The 16,965-nt window shown below is 40.6% G+C and overlaps 1 protein-coding gene and 1 long non-coding RNA gene across 5 annotated transcripts; one reads left to right on the top strand and one right to left on the bottom strand.

The window, feature by feature from the left end:
• Positions 1-4,350: 4,350 nt before the first annotated feature.
• Positions 4,351-6,887, bottom strand: LOC145456256 (uncharacterized). 2 transcript variants are annotated; one of them, XR_013920546.1, is made up of 3 exons: positions 6,562-6,886; positions 6,329-6,487; positions 4,351-5,162 (listed from the first exon to the last, which is right to left on the bottom strand). It is a non-coding gene; the product is annotated as an uncharacterized LOC145456256 (long non-coding RNA). The 2 variants fall into 2 exon arrangements; XR_013920547.1 differs by lacking the exon at positions 4,351-5,162 and adding an exon at positions 5,765-5,814 and having other exon boundaries at positions 6,562-6,887.
• Positions 6,888-9,218: 2,331 nt separating this feature from the next.
• Positions 9,219-16,953, top strand: LOC145455334 (GPI ethanolamine phosphate transferase 1-like). 3 transcript variants are annotated; one of them, XM_080333297.1, is made up of 9 exons: positions 9,219-9,667; positions 10,192-10,412; positions 11,427-11,658; positions 11,724-11,854; positions 12,327-12,450; positions 13,098-14,494; positions 15,748-15,938; positions 16,005-16,136; positions 16,412-16,953. In XM_080333297.1, the coding sequence occupies exons 1-9, from the start codon at positions 9,441-9,443 to the stop codon at positions 16,676-16,678; spliced, it is 2,922 nt and encodes a 973-aa protein (XP_080189423.1). In that variant the 5' UTR covers positions 9,219-9,440; the 3' UTR covers positions 16,679-16,953. The 3 variants fall into 3 exon arrangements, with proteins under 3 accessions (XP_080189423.1, XP_080189424.1, XP_080189425.1); XM_080333299.1 differs by having other exon boundaries at positions 9,223-9,667; positions 16,727-16,953; XM_080333298.1 differs by having other exon boundaries at positions 9,221-9,667; positions 16,005-16,453.
• Positions 16,954-16,965: the final 12 nt, after the last annotated feature.

Genomic DNA, 16,965 nt, shown 5'->3' with positions numbered 1-16,965 from the left:
ACGACCCAACATATCGATCTAGCCTTACGCCACATGCCATCTCATTTGTTCGCTTGCCTTTAATATTCTCTATGCTTTGCTTTTGATTCAGTAGGCGTGCCTCTTCTCTATTTCGCCTAAGCCAAGGTGGGTGTCTGATCTCAAAGACTACTCCAAGTCGTTTCGGAACCTTCCTATCTTTTCATTGAATCGCAGTTTTGTGATGTTTTGAAATGATGAAAATATTAACAAACTGATACTGACACCCTGCAACTCCTTTCGGACAAGCTATATGCGAAAGCTGCGGAGACTTCTTAACAAACTTCGTTAAATTGCAACTAAGCGACACTTGACAGTGTAATAGAGGCTATAGTAAATAGCTAACTCGCGTTTATTGCAAATATGCAGAATAATCAGTCAGGTTAGTGGTATTTAACAGGACTTCGCGATCTTCTTGCAGAAACTTCAATAGAACCATACATATAAATGTCTAGTATCAAAAAGACTCCAATATTACGTTTAAGTTGCACAGTGTCCTATATGGTGTGGACACAAGCAAATCTCACGGCTTAGTGAAATTGCTATACGTCACACTTTCCGTTTAGCTAAAGGCAATTTGACGGTAATTTCTGACCGGCTTGCCGAGCATCAATTTTGATGAAACGGGTGTCAATTGAAACCTGCCGCTGTACTGATTACGTAAATATAAATTTTATTTCGCTCATGGCCCTGGAACCCCCACCATCAATCTCGGATTTTCCATTGTTATGGAGAGAGGCATAGCGAAGCAACGATGCTGTCTGGTGAAACGAGAGCGTAGCTTAGGAGCAAATGAGTGGCTGCGCAGCGAGTGTGAGTGCTCAGCTGGCGTTGAGGCAATGATACTGCTGTATTACTTCTGACGCAAAAGGTCTCCGGCATTCAGAGAAATCCGAATCGTGATTGTAAAATGATGAACCAAAGATTGAAAAATGATGAACCAAATTCCGACGTCACCATTTAGTTAAATCTCCTATATTCCTGACAAGGGATATATAGGCCTAGGCTTGGTAATTGAGCATTCCTGTGAAAAACAAAGGTATAAGGATTTGGTGGTAACTGGTAACATTTTCGAATCATTTGACTGGTCCGGTCCGCAAGCTATCTAATGAAGGATTGCATCCGGACCGCGACCCCAGTTTAGTTCGACACCCCTGCTGAAAACCTTTGATCGACATTTTACCTGCTGCATTCGCGGACCAAGTCCTACCCTTATAGGTCAAGGAAAGGCTGGTAATGTGTTCTCACACTTAACCAAAGCGACTGTAAAAAGTACTGACACCAGCCATCAACAGCGCAATGAGTCTCTAGAGTCTAGAGCCCTACACAACAAGCGGACTAATCCAATCGATATCATAATAATCTGACATATCCAATGTAGACTACTTAGACGTAGCCTACATATCTTTATCAGCTGAAGGATATTGCGCGAAAATTGGTAGGGCCCTAATACATTCTGTGGACCCAGTTCTACCCTTACAAGTCAAGGAAAGGCTGGTGTGTGCTCGGTTGTACCGAAACGCATAGAAAAAGTATCAACAGCGCAGCGTTTCTCTGTGGCGCGTTTGCACATCGCTATTGCCGTCACGTCAGCTGATCCCACTCTCGCCGCTCGGCCGCATCCTTGCTCTTGAGCTAGTCTCACGTTTCGCCAGACAGCTCTGTTGCGTCACACTGCCAATCTACTCGACAATGAATAATTGGGGGCTGATTGTGGGGGTTCCAGGGCCGCGAGCGGAATAAAATTTATATTTTCGTAATCAATGCAGAGTCAGCTTTCGATTGATACCCGATTCATCAAATTTAATGCTCGGCAAGCCGGTCAAAAATCACCGTCAAATTGCCTGTAGCCAAATGGAAACTGTGACGTGATACAATTTCATTGAACCGTGCGATTTGCTTGTGTCGACACCATATAGGACACTATGCTTAGACGGAAGGATCGCTATAAGTTGAAGGATATTGCAGGAAAATTCGTAGGTCCCAAATACATTCTGTGCACCCAGTTCTACCTTTAGAAAGCAAGGAAAGGCTGGCAATGTGTGCTCGCTTTTAGCGAAGCGCCTATAGAAAGTATCAACAGCGCCACGCATCTCTGGAGCCCTACGCAACAAGCGGGCTAAGGCAGGGCCGGCCAACCCGTGGCCCGCGGGCCACATGTGGCCCGCGAGAAGGTTTTGAGTGGCCCGCGAGGTAATTTCCGAAATTTCTAATGTTATCAAAAATGGATTGTACAGATTGTGAACTTGTGAGGTCAACCAAAAATTTGATTAGTCTAGCCGTAAACACTTGAGATGAAATGACTAAAATATCAGTTCCAACGCATTGGCAGATTCATGAGCCAGTCACATTTTGGTAGATCTTCTTAGACTACAATATAGCAGAATAATTTGCGATAGATTTATCAAAAGTAAAAATTTTCTGCACGCTTCGCGCAACATATTGTCACTGCGATTTCTTGCTTTTAATATTGTTGCTCCTTTGTGAAATTGAAAGAACGTCTAATGCATCAGATTGAATCTAACTATATTCGCGATTACGAGACAGAGTGTCGTTCAACATATGCGACTTTGCGTTTGCACTCGCAGAAAGACCGTCGACTATGAAATCTAGGCACAAAATGATTGACGCATGTTGGTCGAAACTTTCGATATCAATATGTCCAAACGCCAATAGCCCAGTCCTTGCAAACTGAGCCCAGCGATATACAGCAGGCCCGCATATAGTCAGGTGACAATATTATTGACCTGTGAACTACAAAAAAAAATTCGCGCTTCGCGCGGCTAGTGGCCCGCGCAACAGTTCGTCAATCGAATGTGGCCCTTTGGCTGAAAAGGTTGGCCAGCCCTGGGCTAAGGTAATCGATATCATAATAATCTGACATATCCAATGTAGACCACTTAGACGTAGCCTACATATCTCTATCAGCTGAAGGATATTGCGTGAAAATTGGTAGGGACCAAATACATTCTGTGGACCCAGTTCTACCCTTACAAATCAAGGATAGGCTGGTAATGTCTGCTCGCTTTTAGCGAAGCGCCTATAGAAAGTATCAACAGCGCCACGCATCTCTGGAGCCCTACGCAACAAGCGGGCCAAGGTAATCGATATCATAATAATCTGACATATCCAATGTAGACCACTTAGACGTAGCCTACATATCTCTATCAGCTGAAGGATATTGCGTGAAAATTGGTAGGGACCAAATACATTCTGTAGACCCAGTTCTACCCTTACAAATAAAGGATAGGCTGGTAATGTCTGCTCGCTTTTGTCGAAGCGCCTATAGAAAGTATCAACAGCGCCACGCATCTCTGGAGCCCTACGCAACAAGCGGGCCAAGGTAATCGATATCATAATAATCTGACATATCCAATGTAGACCACTTAGACGTAGCCTACATATCTCTATCAGCTGAAGGATATTGCATGAAAATTGGTAGGGACCAAATACATTCTGTGGACCCAGTTCTACCCTTACAAATCAAGGAAAGGCTGGTAATGTGTGCTCGCTTTTAGTCAAGCGCCTATAGAAAGTATCAACAGCGCCACGCGTCTCTGGAGCCCTACGCAACTAGCGGGCTAAGGCAATCGATATCATAATTCATAATAATGTGACATATTCAATGTAGACAATTTAGACGTAGCCTAAATATCTCTATCAGTTGGAGGATAATGCGCGAAAATTGGTAGGGCCCTAATACATTCTGTGGACCCAGTTCTACCCTTAAAAGTCAAGGAAAGGCTGATAAGGCGTGCTCGCTTCTACCGAAGCAAATAGAAAAAGTATCAAGAGCGCAGCGTTTCTCTGCGACGCGATTGCACATAGCTATTGCCGCGACGTCAGCTGATCCCACTCTCGCTGCTCGGCCGCATCCTTGCTCTTGAGTTTCTCTCTCGTTTCGCCAGACAGCATTGTTGCGTCACACTGCCAATCTACTCGACAATGAATAATTTGGGGCTGATTGTGGGGGTTCCAGGGCCATGAGTGGAATAAAATTTATATTTTCGTAATCAGTGCAGAGTCAGCTTTCGATTGATACCCGATTCATTAAATTTATTGCTCGGCAAGCCGGTCAAAGATAACCGTCAAATAGACACTTACGTGACCTTTGACACGAACCAATCAGGTTGCAGCAGGATGTAAACAAAGAACAAGCCCGGGCAAGCTTACTATGAGCTCTTATGGGAAAGGGTTGAAAAATATAAGTTTTTAGCAAAATCACATTGAATTGGGAATAGCTGGCTTTGGTGAATGGTAATAACGTAGAGCTAGTATGTATTTGCAGTGTTATAACCTACAATAAGCATGAATGGTGGCAAGCACGCATCAGCATGGTATGTCCAAATGAATGAATTTCTGACAACTTTTCGGATGAAGCAACTATTGCTGTATTATCCTTAGTCGTATACTATAGGATTGTCGTACCGAATAGCATGTATTAGAGGAATCTTGAGTCAGGATATGTGTGGTATCCATTATGTGGGCTTGGCGTTATATTTATGGAATCGACATTCGTGTATAGTACAGTCTAAAGTCTGTATCATTATCTAGCAAATTACTGTTACACTGGACACCTGTATGTATATTCAATGATCATATTAATATGATATATGTTAGGCAACATGATCCGTTCCCAGCTGAAATCTAGCTCGTGTGTTGAATCAGGATAAATGCCGGATAAACACTGTGCTAATAGCCTGTGTAATATGGAGATGGTTACCCAGACCGTTCCTAGTGTGTGCTTTTACCTTTCCCAGAGCCAATAACATGCATGGAAGAATGTAAAATCTGGATAAAGGCATGTGGACTTCCTTGTAGTCATCTGAATTCTCATTTTATTAATAAAATAAAATATCTATTATTGTACCAAAAATTGAATCGTGACATAATCTAGACGAAACAATTCTGTGTTTCAAAATGAGTCCAATCTGAAATGCAGTCACACTTGATGCCACAATCGACTTGGTGTGTGTCTAGTTTTATTCCACTCCAGTCTTGTTGCTTGATGGTGTGTAATGTATTGAAATTGTTGAGAGCAATATATATTCAATAATGAGATGAATGGTTGAAATTGGTAGCGGTGATACGTTGCATGAGTCGGACGAGTACGCCTTGATACGTGCTTGCACAGCAGTATTGCTCTGTAAAATAAACATATTATATATTTTGTGCAGGCTTGATGGATTTCTTTTATGAAGCTGCAGAAAGAGGAAGTCGATGGATAAAACGCAAGAAAATCAAATTTCTGGAAGAAGTATAGAAGCACAAAACAGGAAACTCGTCCAGGAAAATTACAAATTGACGGACAATTATTGCCAGTGAAGTTCAGTTCTCAGAGGAGCATCATAATGTCAAAAGATGCGGAGAAGCTGAAATTTTATGCTAGACTACATTAAATTCTTTCTGAATTGTCCGACTTATCCTACTGACGTCAAATTTATGGTATTGCTGTAAGCTTACTATTAAACAATTGGTTCAGCCACATGTAACTGCTTCATTAAATCGCGATTTGGCCATGGAGATATGTGGTTCGTAAAAAAGCACCATTTGCATTCATTCATGATTTCTCAAATCTAGAATGATTATTGACTGTCAATAAATCACATACAACTTTGAAAGGATTGATGGATTGTGGTACACTTACTTTTATGCAGGAACTGTTCACAGGGAGCATTTCAGATCGAAATATTAGTTAAATATGTGGATTCGACAAGAAATGCAAGAAAATGATGGAGTTCAGCTGTGGTGAGCCAGGCAATGCTATCATGGCAGAAAAGGGATTCACCATTGAGTCTGAAATCAAGAAATTGAATCTAGATTTAAATATTCCTGCACATGATTTACACAACGTCAAATGCCTGAGCAAGACTGTTCCACAACAAGAAAGATGGCGAGAGAACGTATTCATATTGAACAGCTGATCGGAAGAATCAAGGAGTATAAAATTTTGTTCGGTGTCATACTATGCAGCATTGTGTATCACAACTAACCAAATACGGACTAATTGCATACTCTAATTCAAGATTGAAAATTAAAAATGAATGACGCAACATACTCGGCAATTGTGCAAATTCAGTTCCATTGTGAATATCGTAATGCCTAATAGCATGCTACGGATCGTATTTGCGCGGTGCCAAGGTCAGTCTGTACCAACAGTGCATGTCTAGATATTCCAGTGGTGTGCATTGAAGCTTATTTAGATGCCCAATTTGTTGAATGAACAATTCTCCAGAAGAAAATGTTCTAGGATTATTTGTGTTTGGTGGAATGTTATAAAACTGAAGACACCAGATACACCAAAATCTACCTTGAGGCAGGAGTTGATCGGTTGCGAGTACGGTGGAGAGATTGCTTGTCAATCACAATGGAGCTCACTGATGCTGATGCAAATCACAATGTAGTCCTTTTAGCTTCAGGTGCTGGATTGTCTTAATCAATGCATATGCATGAGAGCATATATCAGAACCTAATATGAAAATAAATCATGGTTAAAATATCTATTGCAGGAGTCTCTGAAAAAATGTCTTTTTCCTTACTTACCCTGTCTTACAAGTGCAAGACGAATCAATAATGGATTTTCCGAGAACGTGTATTTCCATTGAGTGTGTTATCTCACTTTTCCGCAAGTTGCGATAACATTGGCTGTTCACTAGAATATTGCTTCCAAAAAGAGTGGATTGTCTCCTCAATCTTTATCCCTAAATCGTGTGCGTAGCAGTGTTGGGATCAAGTCACTACCTTCGAGTCACGAGTCATTTCGAGTCATTGCGCCATTTTGACTCGAGTCAAGTCAAGTCAATCGGTTTTCGAAGATGACTCGAGTCAAGTCAAGTCACTCGAATTTTGGAGGTGACTCGAGTCAAGTCAAGTCAAGTCAAGTCAAGTCAAGTCACGAGTCAAGTCAAAATTCAAGTCAAGTTGCCTTTTCGTAATATGAGGCAAGATTACGTCATTACATTTCGCTAACTGTCTGAAATACAGATTGAGTGGTCATTGATTTATTTGAACCGATAAACGAATATAGAGTTGAATATACACCCAAGAAGGCGCTGTATCGCTCATATATACGTAGCCTCAGTTTATAGTTACCAACCAAAATAGAGAATAGAGAAACGAATTGATAAGATGCAATACATTACCCTTTAACCATTTACATATTGATATGATACAATTCGAGCCTGCACCAATGGTTGAGGAGTATATAAACTATATTCGAATTCAAAATCAATAAAACAAGAGGTTTGGTTAAGGTAGATAATTTTCTTTTATATTACTTTACTACTAGTTTACGACAACGTAAGCTGTTAGCTTCGATCACTTTGTTTGTGGTCAATTTATTTGTGAGAGAACAATGGAGGCTCAGTAAAACGCACGATCATTGAATGATTGGTCGCTCTCACGCGTTACACTAGCGTTTCGCGAACAATCCGAACATGCAAGATACAGTGATTTTTATCGACAGCGATTACTTGATGACTTGAAATTGACTCGTGAATTTTGCTCCGAGTCACGAGTCAACCAACATTTCTGATACGCCGAGTCAAGTCAAGTCAAGTCATTTTAGCAAAGTGACTCGAGTCAAGTCAAGTCATGCGAAAAAGGTGACTCGAGTCTGACTCGAGTCAAGTCATGACTCGAGTCATCCCAACACTGGTGCGTAGCGCTCCATGAAAGACTTCGAAGCTTTCTCCGCGGTGTTAGAAGAAGATGCTGTTCCACTCAAATCCATAAATTCGATAGAATCTCCATAGCTTTCAAGTTTCATAATAAATACACAAAAATTGTGATGTGTGGAAGCAGCTATATTTCATAGTATATATATCTCTGAACATGAGATATGCTTGAAAATTTTGCTCGAGACCTGGAGCCTATGAAATCGTCAAAATATGCATTACCACAATCCTATAGTATAGTATACAACAATCGTCCCTTAATCCGAAAAGTTGTCAAAAACCCGTGTATTTGGACACAGCACGCTGGTGCGTACTTGCCACCATTCATGTTCATCCTAGATTAAAAGCTGCAACTACATACTAGCTCTACGCTATTACTATTCATTAGGGCCAGTCATCCCCAATTCAACGTAATCTTGCTTAAAACCTCCATTTTTCAACCTTTTTCATAAGAACTCGTAGTAAGCTTGCCCGGGCTTGTTCTTTGTTTACATCCTGCTGCAACCTGATTGGTTCGTGTCAAAGGTCACGTAAGTGTCTATTGCCTGTAGCCAAATGGAAATTGTGACGTGTTACAATTTCATTGAACCGTGAGATTTGCTTGTGTCGACACCATATAGGACACTATGGTTTGGTTATAGATTGGAAGATTAGTTAGATTACTAACCAAACCTGCGGAGTTAGATAGTATCAGTTTATTAATATTTTCATCATTTCAAAACATCACAAAACTGCGATAAAATGAAAAGATAGGAAGGAGTTGAAACGATTTGGAGTAGTCTTTTAAATCAGACACCCACCTTGGCCTTGGCGAAAAAGAGAAGAGGCATGCACAGTAGCCCAGTGTGAGCAAGGGTCTTTAAAATGAATCTTTTCTCAAATTGTACTGGCTACTTGATAAAATTGTTAGGTTACCTAATTAAAGGTTGCACACCAAATTTGGTTCAATTACAACCAGTAGCTGCATTGCTGCAGGAGAAGAAAGCTTTTAATTTATTATATGAAAATAAATTGAAACAATTAGAAATTTTCTCTTCACCCCATGAGTCATGACATTGCTAGGTTGTCTATAGAAACGATGCTCACCAAATTTGGCTCAATTCCAACCAGTGGAAGCGGAGTTATTGCCGTCGAAAAATCTGGATTTGAATAAAATAGTATTTACGGTGGCAAATTATAGGTCGGCCCACCGTAAATACTATTTTATTCAAATTCCAGTTCTTCCAGACTTCCACTGGCTGGAATTGAGCCAAATTTGGTGAGCATCTTTCCTATAGACAACCTAACAAAGTCATTGGGTGATGGTGATGTGAAAATTTTGCAAATTTTTAAAATTCATTTTCATGTAATAAATAAAGCTTTCTTCTGTAGCAATGCAGCTACTGGTTGGAATTAACCAAATTTGGTGTGCAGCCTTTAATCAAGTAACCTAACAATTTTATGAAGTAGCTAGTACGATTTGATAAAATAAGTCATGTTTGAATGCACAGTTTTTGCAACAATTAGTACAGTGGATGAAAAGTAAAACAGCACAGTAATCCATAGCTGGTCGGTTTATTGATACTCTGATTTATATTCATTTATTAGCCTAGCTAGATAACTAACCTACCGTAGCCTGGTAGCCGTAGGTTAGTTATCTGTAATAATTTATGGCTGGAAAATTTATGACCTATTTTGCCTATAAGGCTATAGTTCCTGACCTGCTAATCAGTCTGTATCACTCATTTTACAGTTACTTTCCATAGTATGAAATTCGGATTATTTATATCATGCAGTATCTTGGTGCATTTTGTGCTGTTTGCCTCAGTGTTTGATATCTACTTCACGTCGCCACTGGTGCAAGGTGTGACGTCGTTTGTTGTCGGTAATAAAGTTAGTAGAGTTGCCAAGCGATTGGTGCTCTTCGTGGCTGATGGTCTTCGAGCCGAATCATTCTTTTCCAAGTCTTCGGAAAATCTTGTTCCGTTTCTGAAGTAAGTTGACTATAACTTTAGGATTTTCATCTTCTCTTAAATATTTGCGGTACAATGAGTCTGTTAAAGTGATCAAATTTTAGGGACAATATAAACTATGCAAATACAATGTCAGATCATGTTATCTAAAATTTGGATTGTATTAATATGTCTATACACAATTGAGCATGAATGATATAGCTTGTATGTTATCGTTATCAGCATGCGCCTTACATGTATGCCATCAACATGCCTTTGAATCATAGTGAATGTCAGCACTCTGAAAACATGTCTTCTGTGTAGTAAAGATACAAATATGCGGTTCCTCCACTCTTTGGTGATTGATTACAATTATCTTTAGCTCTTCCAATGTTCTGATGCTAATTGTAAACTTATACTCAATATCCTCTTTTGAACATGTGTGATAGAGAGAGTAATATTCCATTGATCTTCACTTTCTGAAAAATGAGGCCATTTGATTTCTTTCTCTGAATCTCATGTCTGTTTGTTTTTAATCTCCGGACTCAAGTCATATCCTATTTCAGGGGCGTCATGAAAAACAACGGGACTTGGGGCATTTCTCACACGCACATCCCCACTGAATCGAGGCCCGGGCACGTTGCGCTCATCGCGGGATTTTACGAAGATGTAAGTGCGGTGATGAAGGGATGGAAGGAGAATCCCGTCGAGTTTGACAGCGTGTTTAACCAGAGCAGAGAAACCTGGTCGTGGGGAAGTCCGGACATCTTACCGATGTTTGCAAAGGGTATTGAGTACATGATTAATTGATGTACTGTTTTCCAAAGGCGGTCGAAGTATGCCTACTTGAGTAGAAGTAGAAGGAATGCCGTAAATTTACGCTTAATTTCAAGTGATTACAGTAAATTATAGTAGCTAAGTAGTACATAAATAATCTGAAAATACTCGTGCAGTTTTAAAATGTAGATTTTTTTATGCATCACATTTCAGATACTCTTAGCAGTAGACAGGTGACGGTCTACTTTCGAAAATTGCAAGATTGCATCTTTGTGACTAAACGTAAATTGTCTGATTGATCCAAACGTTACTTTCTACCAGGGTTGTAACCAAGTCCCAAGGGTCCAAGTCACTAGTCAATCTCACTTTTATAGTTTTCACTTGAGTCAAGTCGAGTCTTGTGCAATTCACCACCGAGTCAAGTCTTAGTCCGAGTTGGCTAGTAGAGGGTTGAGTCCGAGTCATAGTGTTTTGACTCGAGTCCAAGTCATTATGTTCAGTTTTCAGTTCAAGCCACTTTTTTCAACTCTGTGATATAGAACGGCTAGCATTCATAATGTAGTATATAGTAATTTCCCCCATTCTTGACAGTTTCTGGCCATATTAACTAAGTCTGACTGATAGACGAAATACCCATAATTTGGTAAGTTTACGACCCTCCGCCTTGGCCGTCGTAGTTTCGAGTCATGTACATCGACTCGAGTTGAGCCATTTTACGCATTTTGAAAAAATGACTCTGAGAGTCAAGTCAAGTCGCCAAAAAATCGCAACTTGAGTCGACTCGAGTCGACTCATGACCGGAGTCATTACAACCCTGCTTTCTGCTTGGCAAAGTTAGTAGGCTTGAAAAACTGATAGAATTGTGGTTTGAAAATGTCGCCAGAGCAAGCAGACTATAAACTGAGTGCTTCTAAGAAGTGTTTCTTTTAAATTTTTGTGTAATATGCCATGCCACACTAACTTGTAGCTGCAATCTGAAGCATTGCAATGTGATGCGATCAGTCAGCACAAATTTCGGATTTAGGTTCGTCCGGAAGTCACGTGCACACTCACTGTTACCATAGCGACACCGAATCATTTTCCGACAAGGATTCGTCCAAACTTGATACTTGGGTGTTCAATCGATTCCACGAGTTTTTATCCAATGCTCGCAAAAACGAATCTCTTGCTCGGAAACTCGACCAGGATCAAATCATATTCTTCTTACACCTGCTTGGCATCGACAGCAACGGGCACGCTCATAAACCAAGATCGATGTAAGTTATCAAACGGCCAGTATACAGATAATGGCCGACAGCTCAAGTTTGCAATTTTGCTCCAGGAGGTATCTGGATAATATCAAACTGGTCGATGCCGGAATATCGAAGGTGGTTGAAGACTTGAATGAATTCTACGACAACGACGGCAAAACAGCATATGTATTCACAGCCGACCACGGAATGACCGACTGGGGTGAGATACAATTGTGCATTACCAGTACTAAAATAATTATAGTCAACTATTGCAGCCAATTAAGACTAATGGCTCTAATTGGCAATTGTCAAATTGGTACAATGATTAGAAGTATCAAAGGACAGCCACCCTAGCTCAGTGGTCAGTGTAAGTGGCGAAAGTAGTCAACGTTGGTCTTGGTACACATGTAGAAGTAAATTAATTGGTGGTTTCACCTCTGGTCTCACAAATCATAGGTTTGATTCCCTCTGTCTGTCTCCTCTAAGCTCCTCTGCTATCAAACAAAACCAGTGCCGGTCCCAATACCGGGTAAATAGGTAAAGTTGCTGCAGGAAAGGCAACCTTCAGTAAAAACGTCGACCAAATCATTTCGTGTGCCTGGTCTGCTGCGGCAACCACACTATTAGAGGAACCCGAAAGACTGGCCCTGACAGTCCAGTAGCTCAATTTTTTGTCCCACCACTGTTTCCAGGGTCTCATGGCGCCGGCGATCCATCGGAAACTCTGACGCCCCTCGTTGTCTGGGGCGCAGGCGTTAACTCACCCAAACCCATGGTGGACGCAGCATCAAAAAAGGATGATGAAGATTTTCTCAGGTAAGCAGGGATAGTTCTTCTTCGCAAATGAGTAACAGCTATTACGGCTCTTCAAGATCAACTCGAATTACTTAGCAAGGCTCCCGGTAGTCAACGCGTACCACAACCAAATCCACACTTGTATATCCTTCAATATATTCGTCGACTAAAGCCAAGGCGCATGAATCTTCTTTTTGCAGTGGAAATACGGAAGTGATACGGTGAACTAAAAGTTACACAAAAACAGAATCAATACTAGCCTACTGCGTCCTATCTAACAATGCAAATCTTACCAATTTATTCCGGCAACAATCCTGCACTAACATCATTGATCTTAATTACTAATTATGCCTGTAGAAAGGTAAACAATTACTGAATATGCCAATTAAATATGAACAACAGCAGACCAAGAGCACGGCTTACATCAGGATCACACGCATGGCTTGGTACTTCTAAAGAACGATGGTACGCTATCGTTGCAACAGCTTCCACTGAAAGCATTTCACTCGGTCATGTGGTGATATTGTATGATCCAAAATGGAGATCCTGACTCCTTTGACCGTCTCCCGCAGTCGTAATATTTTGGTAGTTTACGATATGCATAAGAATGCAGTTGTTGTAGGCTATTAGTAATTGCTCGCTGATGAATGTCCTATCCTTTATTTTAGATTGTGGAAATCTGAATTACTGAATGGACACGATGTGGAGCAAGCGGATGTCGCGGCGTTGATGTCAGCAATACTGAGGCTGCCGTATCCAGTCAACTCTGTCGGAAATCTTCCAACCGAGTACCTGTCCGATGCTGAGGAAGATAAAATCGAACTTCTGCGTTTGAACGCCTTACAAATAGCAGAACAATTTGCTGTGAAACTTCAACACGTCAAAGGGCACTCCTCTCAATCGTTTTTCGTGCCGTTTTCAAAACTATCAAGTAGTGATATCGCCTGGAGAGATCGCGAGATTAGGAATTTGTTACAGAAGGGAAGTCACCTCGATGCTATACAAAAATGCAAAGAACTCATACAGTTATCGCTGGAGGGGCTTCGTTATTACCACACTTATGATCGGACCTTTCTCTATTTCGCGGTCTTATGTAGTTTCACTAGTTGGATCGCTGTGACGGTGATACTCGGCATGAAACAAATATCGGTGATTCAAAGCCAGTCTCTAAAACTTCGACCTACGGTCGCGCCAACGATTTTCGGATTCGATTACTTGTCTTTTGTGTTCGCATGCCTGCTTTTTGCGGTCGCCGCTTTGCTGGCGTTACTCAAATCTCCATGGACCTACTACATTTATTGTCTCTTGCCTATTCCAATTTGGCGTTGGATTTGCGACGAACGGTATATCGTAAGAGCAGTATTCAATGCACTACGTAGTGATCCTCATATTGTGCGAAAACTGTTGAAATATCTGCTCGCCGGCCTTGTAGGAATATGGCTTCTGATCGGAAGCTTTTTCTACAGGAGGTTTCTATCGCCCGGACTTTTGGCTTTGTCTGTGCTTCCTCATCTTTCAAGTAAAAGAGACATCATGTCCGACGCGGACCAAGTTTGGATGCTATTATGCTGGGCCGTTGCAATATTTCCCAACTTGCCAACTGTCGGAAGGCACCCCAATATGGGATTAGTATTATTTGGAGGTGTATTGGGGACTGTCATGTGTCTATTTATAGCGTTCAAGTCGAAAACTTCAAGTTCAATTACTGTTGTACAATGTATTTTACCCACCTTCTCATCGTTGCTTGTCGCCTTAACCTCATACTGGTCATCTAACACCGGGACTGTTCCGTTGATTGTCCATATCGCGAGCTGGACGATATTATTGTCCAGTTGGGTGTTCCCGGTGGTGAGCAGCACAAAATTTTACGATCGCCTCTACAGTATTTATGTTTGGCAACTGTCGGTTTCCATCATACTGAGTTTGTCGTATGATGCATTGTTTTGTGTTTTTCTGTGTGCGTCGATGCACGCGTGGATCCACGTGGAGTATGAGTTGATGGGTGATTCGGAGAAGCGTAAAAACTTGGCGGAACTGGATTTCCATCGAGAAAATGTCAGTTTGGGTGAGTCGATCAAGTTCCTGACTTCTTTTTGTCGTTGGTAACGGGTAGATTTCTATTTGATATTGTGTTCGATGATCTCATACAAATGCTGTAAAATTGTGCCCTTATCATAACTGTTCAAAGTTTTAATGCGGAATGGGTACAACTCGCATTATTATATCTGTATTGCTAGTGGCTCTGTGCATTTTGATAGTGAAAATCCCCACAAATTACCTTGGTTTCATCAACTATTATTCTGGAATTAGTCCAGTGTTGAATTGACTCGAGTCACCTTTATCGTATGACTTGAATTGACTCGAGTCACTTTGCTAAAATGTCTTGACTTGACTCGACTCGGCGTATCAGAAATGCGGATTGACTCGTGACTCGGAGCAAAATTCAAGGCATCAAGTAATCAATCGGTGTCGATAAAAATCGCTGTCTTGTATATGTTCCGATTGTTTGTGAAACGCTGGTGTAACCGTGAGAGCGACCAATCATTCAATGATCGCGCGTTTTACTGAGCCTCCATATTTCTCTCACAAATAAACTGACCACAACCGAGGTGATCGAAGCTTACAGCTTGCGTTGTCGTAAACAAGTAGTAAAGTAATTTAATAGCAAAATATATATTTCTGTTCTCATCTTAACCAAACTTCTTGTTTTACTAAAATTGAATTCGGATATGGTATATTATATAGTCCTCAACCATTGGCGCAGGGTTGAATTGTAACATATCAATTTCTAAATGGGTAGTGCATTGCATCTAATCAATTCGTTTCTCTGTTCTCTATTCTGGCTGGTAACTATGAAGTGAGGCTATGCGATTACGTAGTTTAGCAGTTCTACGTATAGGCGCCCAGCTGAGCGTTGCAGCGATTTCTTGCGTGTATATTTAACTTTATATTCGTTTATTGGTTCTAAATCTATGACCATTCAATCTGTATTTCAAATAGCTAGCAAAATACAATGACTTAATTGTGACTTGACTCGAGTCATCTTCAAAAATCGAGTGACTTGACTTGAGTCTCCTCGAAAAATCGATTGACTTGACTCGAGTCAAAATGTGCAATGACTCGTGACTCGAAGGTAGTGACTTGATCCCAACAATGAATTATTCAAGTTGTATAAGCTCAGGCTATGGATATTATGACCCAAGTGACCAAGTACCTGCTGTTCTATACAATAATTACTATGCTGATGGCATTTACTGTGGAACATATGTGCAGGATTGCCAGTTTATTAGTCATAATGTAAATTGTGGTTTGTTTTAGATTTGGATTGGGAAATGAGAGAACCGAATTTCAGCGATATTCGTAGAAGTTTTATGCTGGTCTTTCTCATCGTAAACGCGTTTTTTGGTGTTGGAAATATAGCCAGTATCAACAGTTTTGACGTCCGTGTTGTGCTACCTTTCGCCACCGTGTTCAACCCCTTTATAATGGGAGCACTTTTAGCCTATAAGGTAAGCGCCCCGTTGTCATGTTCTTATCATATATTTGACAAGTGGTCATATGTATTTTTCGTTTAGGTTTTGCTGCCTTATTTGATGGTTACCTGTTCGTTTTGTGGAATCGCCTTATCAACCAGAATGCCATTAAAAACGCTGTGCTGCATGGTCATGGTAATATCAGACGTGATGGCAATGCATTTTGTATTTATGGTGAGTTTCTATAAGATATGTATCCGGGCATTGTGTGGTGCACGCAATGCCGCGCGATTGTGGTTTTATTTATCTTGGAGTTTTGTCATGAATTGTGCATTGTACACAATGTACATGTACATCCGCACTATTGTATGAGCTATGATAATTTAATGCATATGCTGTATAAAATGTTGGATCTGAACGTAAGAGTCGTTGAATTTTGAGTTTTCATTGCTAATATTAGTTGATTAAAGTGGAGCATAGATTTTAGACTGCAGCATCACTCTTGCCAGATAGTGCAACGAGGCGTTCTAAACCGTGCAATGACCAGTGTTCACCAAGGAGCTAACCAAATGGTTCAGCTACAGATGAAGGGACTAAGTATCACCATCACTACATTACATCGATGGAATAATTTGTATTCGAGCTATCACTTGAAATATAGCAAACATTTGTTCATGGATCTTCCATTTGCGAACTTTAATATGCCAATATGGGCCTGTGCTCATCACGGTGCATCTTATACAAATTTAATCGCTGCATTCTGCTGTCCAGCTTAGCTGCAAAGCTTGGTTATACTTGAAATGAATTGTGTTGTCTGCTTTCAGATTAAAGATTCGGGATCATGGTTGGATATCGGAACAAGTATCAGTCATTTTGTTATTGTTATGTCTATGATTGTTTCACTGCTTGTATTCTTCATTGCCGCGAATTTTTTGACATCATACTCACTTAAAAGATGACTGCATTAGACATTTGCTTTATTTAGACAATATTGGATCCTATGCAACTATAGAAATGCTTCAATTTATTAGTGGTTGCACGTTTTCTTCTTGCACGTTTTCTT

This window comes from Botryllus schlosseri, chromosome 14 (assembly GCF_051294905.1).
Source record: "Botryllus schlosseri isolate E-star chromosome 14, Bs_hap1, whole genome shotgun sequence".
In the NCBI taxonomy this organism is placed as follows: Eukaryota; Metazoa; Chordata; class Ascidiacea; order Stolidobranchia; family Styelidae; genus Botryllus; species Botryllus schlosseri.
Note: the sequence above shows the minus strand (reverse complement) of the source record. Positions and strands in the feature narration are given on the sequence as shown.

Bases quoted from the DNA above. Each gene is read 5' to 3' on its own strand.
- LOC145455334 (XM_080333297.1), top strand. From the start codon at position 9,441: ATGAAATTCGGATTATTTATATCATGCAGTATCTTGGTGCATTTTGTG. The intron at 10,413-11,426 runs GTATTGAGTACA...TTTCGGATTTAG, and splicing joins CTTACCGATGTTTGCAAAGG to GTTCGTCCGGAAGTCACGTG. The intron at 12,451-13,097 runs GTAAGCAGGGAT...CCTTTATTTTAG, and splicing joins GATGATGAAGATTTTCTCAG to ATTGTGGAAATCTGAATTAC.